The sequence below is a fragment of the Physella acuta genome, unplaced genomic scaffold (genome assembly GCF_028476545.2).
Source record: "Physella acuta isolate Inbredline_101_S28 unplaced genomic scaffold, ASM2847654v3 ptg001506l, whole genome shotgun sequence".
Classification (NCBI taxonomy): domain Eukaryota; kingdom Metazoa; phylum Mollusca; class Gastropoda; family Physidae; genus Physella; species Physella acuta.
Genome location: NW_026733021.1, coordinates 205,699 through 207,500, shown reverse-complemented (window position 1 = coordinate 207,500; position 1,802 = coordinate 205,699). Strand labels below are relative to the sequence as shown.

At 45.5% G+C, this 1,802-nt stretch overlaps 1 protein-coding gene across 1 annotated transcript in view; it reads left to right on the top strand.

Annotated features, from left to right (window-relative positions):
- LOC131928460 (carbohydrate sulfotransferase 12-like) overlaps positions 1 to 1,519 on the top strand; it is a gene marked incomplete at its 5' end in the record, with an annotated part of 7,633 nt that extends 6,114 nt beyond the window's left edge. The window contains 2 exons of the mRNA XM_059284522.1: positions 1 to 96; positions 553 to 1,519. The exon at positions 1 to 96 is cut by the window's left edge and continues 69 nt beyond it. Coding sequence (XP_059140505.1) covers positions 1 to 96; positions 553 to 1,477 — 1,021 coding nt within the window. The remainder of the gene's footprint in view (positions 97 to 552) is intronic.
- Positions 1,520 to 1,802: the final 283 nt, after the last annotated feature.

The following is a 1,802-nucleotide window of genomic DNA, read 5'->3' as shown; positions in this document are numbered from 1 at the left end:
GAGGGCGCACCAATTCTTCCACTGCCCCGTGGAGAAGACCGCGTCGACTTTCTGGCGAAGATTCACCTACCAGTTGGAGTTTACTCACCCCATGAGGTACGTCACGGCTCAAACTGGTGCACAATAAACACATTTGGTTATTTTTAGATCGGTTTGATTGTATTGCTCGCTATACATTCTCGCATTTCAGAAGCAGCCACTACCATACACCATCAAACACCATCACACACCATCAATAACCACACACCTTGACACCCCACAACTCCACATACTAAGCACCATCAGACACCATCAGAAACAACATCATCCCACACCACCCCACTCCATGCACCACTACACCACACACCCTGGTAACCTAGGACCGATGTATTATTAAATGTTTATCGGATTAAGAAATGTTGCATATTTGCCACAAAATGTCATTATCCCCCCGTGACAAAAGAAAACAAAGAAATATAAGGTTAAACCAAGGTTATTTCAAAGATTCGCTTTTTCCCTCACTAAAACCAAACATCAACTCTCTCCCAACGTAAATTTTTCCATTTTTTCCAGATCTCCATTCGACATCAACTCCACCTTCATCTACGACATCTTCAAAAAAACCATCACTGTCAAAGAAAAAGGGGACGCGCTAAAGAAACTCTGGAACCAATCAATCAAACAGCTCTACGTGCGGGACCCCTACTCCAGACTTTTCTCAGCCTACGTCGACAAAATCCTGACGCCCAACCCTTACTACTGGAGGTTGTGGGGTGTCCCAGCTCTACCAAAACCTGCAGGTAAAAACAACACAGCATCGAAGGCCACCAGATGCGCCAACAGCGTCACGTTCCCGCAATTCGTCAACTTCGCGCTCACAAAATTAGGTCAGAGCGACCATCACCTGACTCCTATAAATAGATTATGCACGCCATGCGCAGTCAACTACACGATCATCGGCAAGATGGAGACCTTCAGACGAGACACGCTACAGTTGCTGGCCCTGCTGAACATCACAGAGAAACAGATGGAGTTCCAGAGAAGGTCGGAGGATGCTAGCAGCAACGACATTGGTGATGCTCTTGACCCGTCCTGGCTGAAATTCACCCTCAGGTGTATCAAAAAAGAAAATATCATCCGAAGGATCTGGAGGAAGCTGCAGATTCGGGGCATCATCAGCTGGAGGATTCCCTACGACCTTGACCCCGACAAAGCCTTGACAATGACCAGAAGCTCTTTGATCGCCCACATGGAGAACGTGATGTCAACATCCACCAACCTGACAGAGCTCAAGCTACAGAAAAGACAAGCCATGCTAGAGGCCTTCGCCAGCCTAAAGAGCTCTCACTTGGAGAAGATTAAAAAAGTTTATCAAAACGACTTTCTCATGTTCGGATACGAGCCAAATATGGAGGCGCTGCTTTCAGCGCAGCCAATCAAAATCACCGGCGCTTTGGATTGGTGGAAAAATTGGGATATGACGTCAGTCTTGGTGTAGTGTGTGTGCGCGTGTGTGGCGAAATGGGTGTTGGAGTATGTGGTGAAACGATCTTGTAAGTGAGGTGTGTTTGTGTTGTCGTGTCTGTTCTAGATTGCAAGTTGTGTGCGAGATTATTTTATTTTCGAATAAAGAACACTTGTGACTTGTATCATAACCAAACAAATGTGTTCTGCGCATGTGTGTTAAATTGTATGTGTATGTGTCAGCAACTGGGTGTGATTAATTGTGTACCTATATGTGTGTGCAATTAATTATGTGCCACATTTATCGTCTGTGGATTCATTGCAGAGCACAAGGACTTACTTAACCTCATCATTGTAGT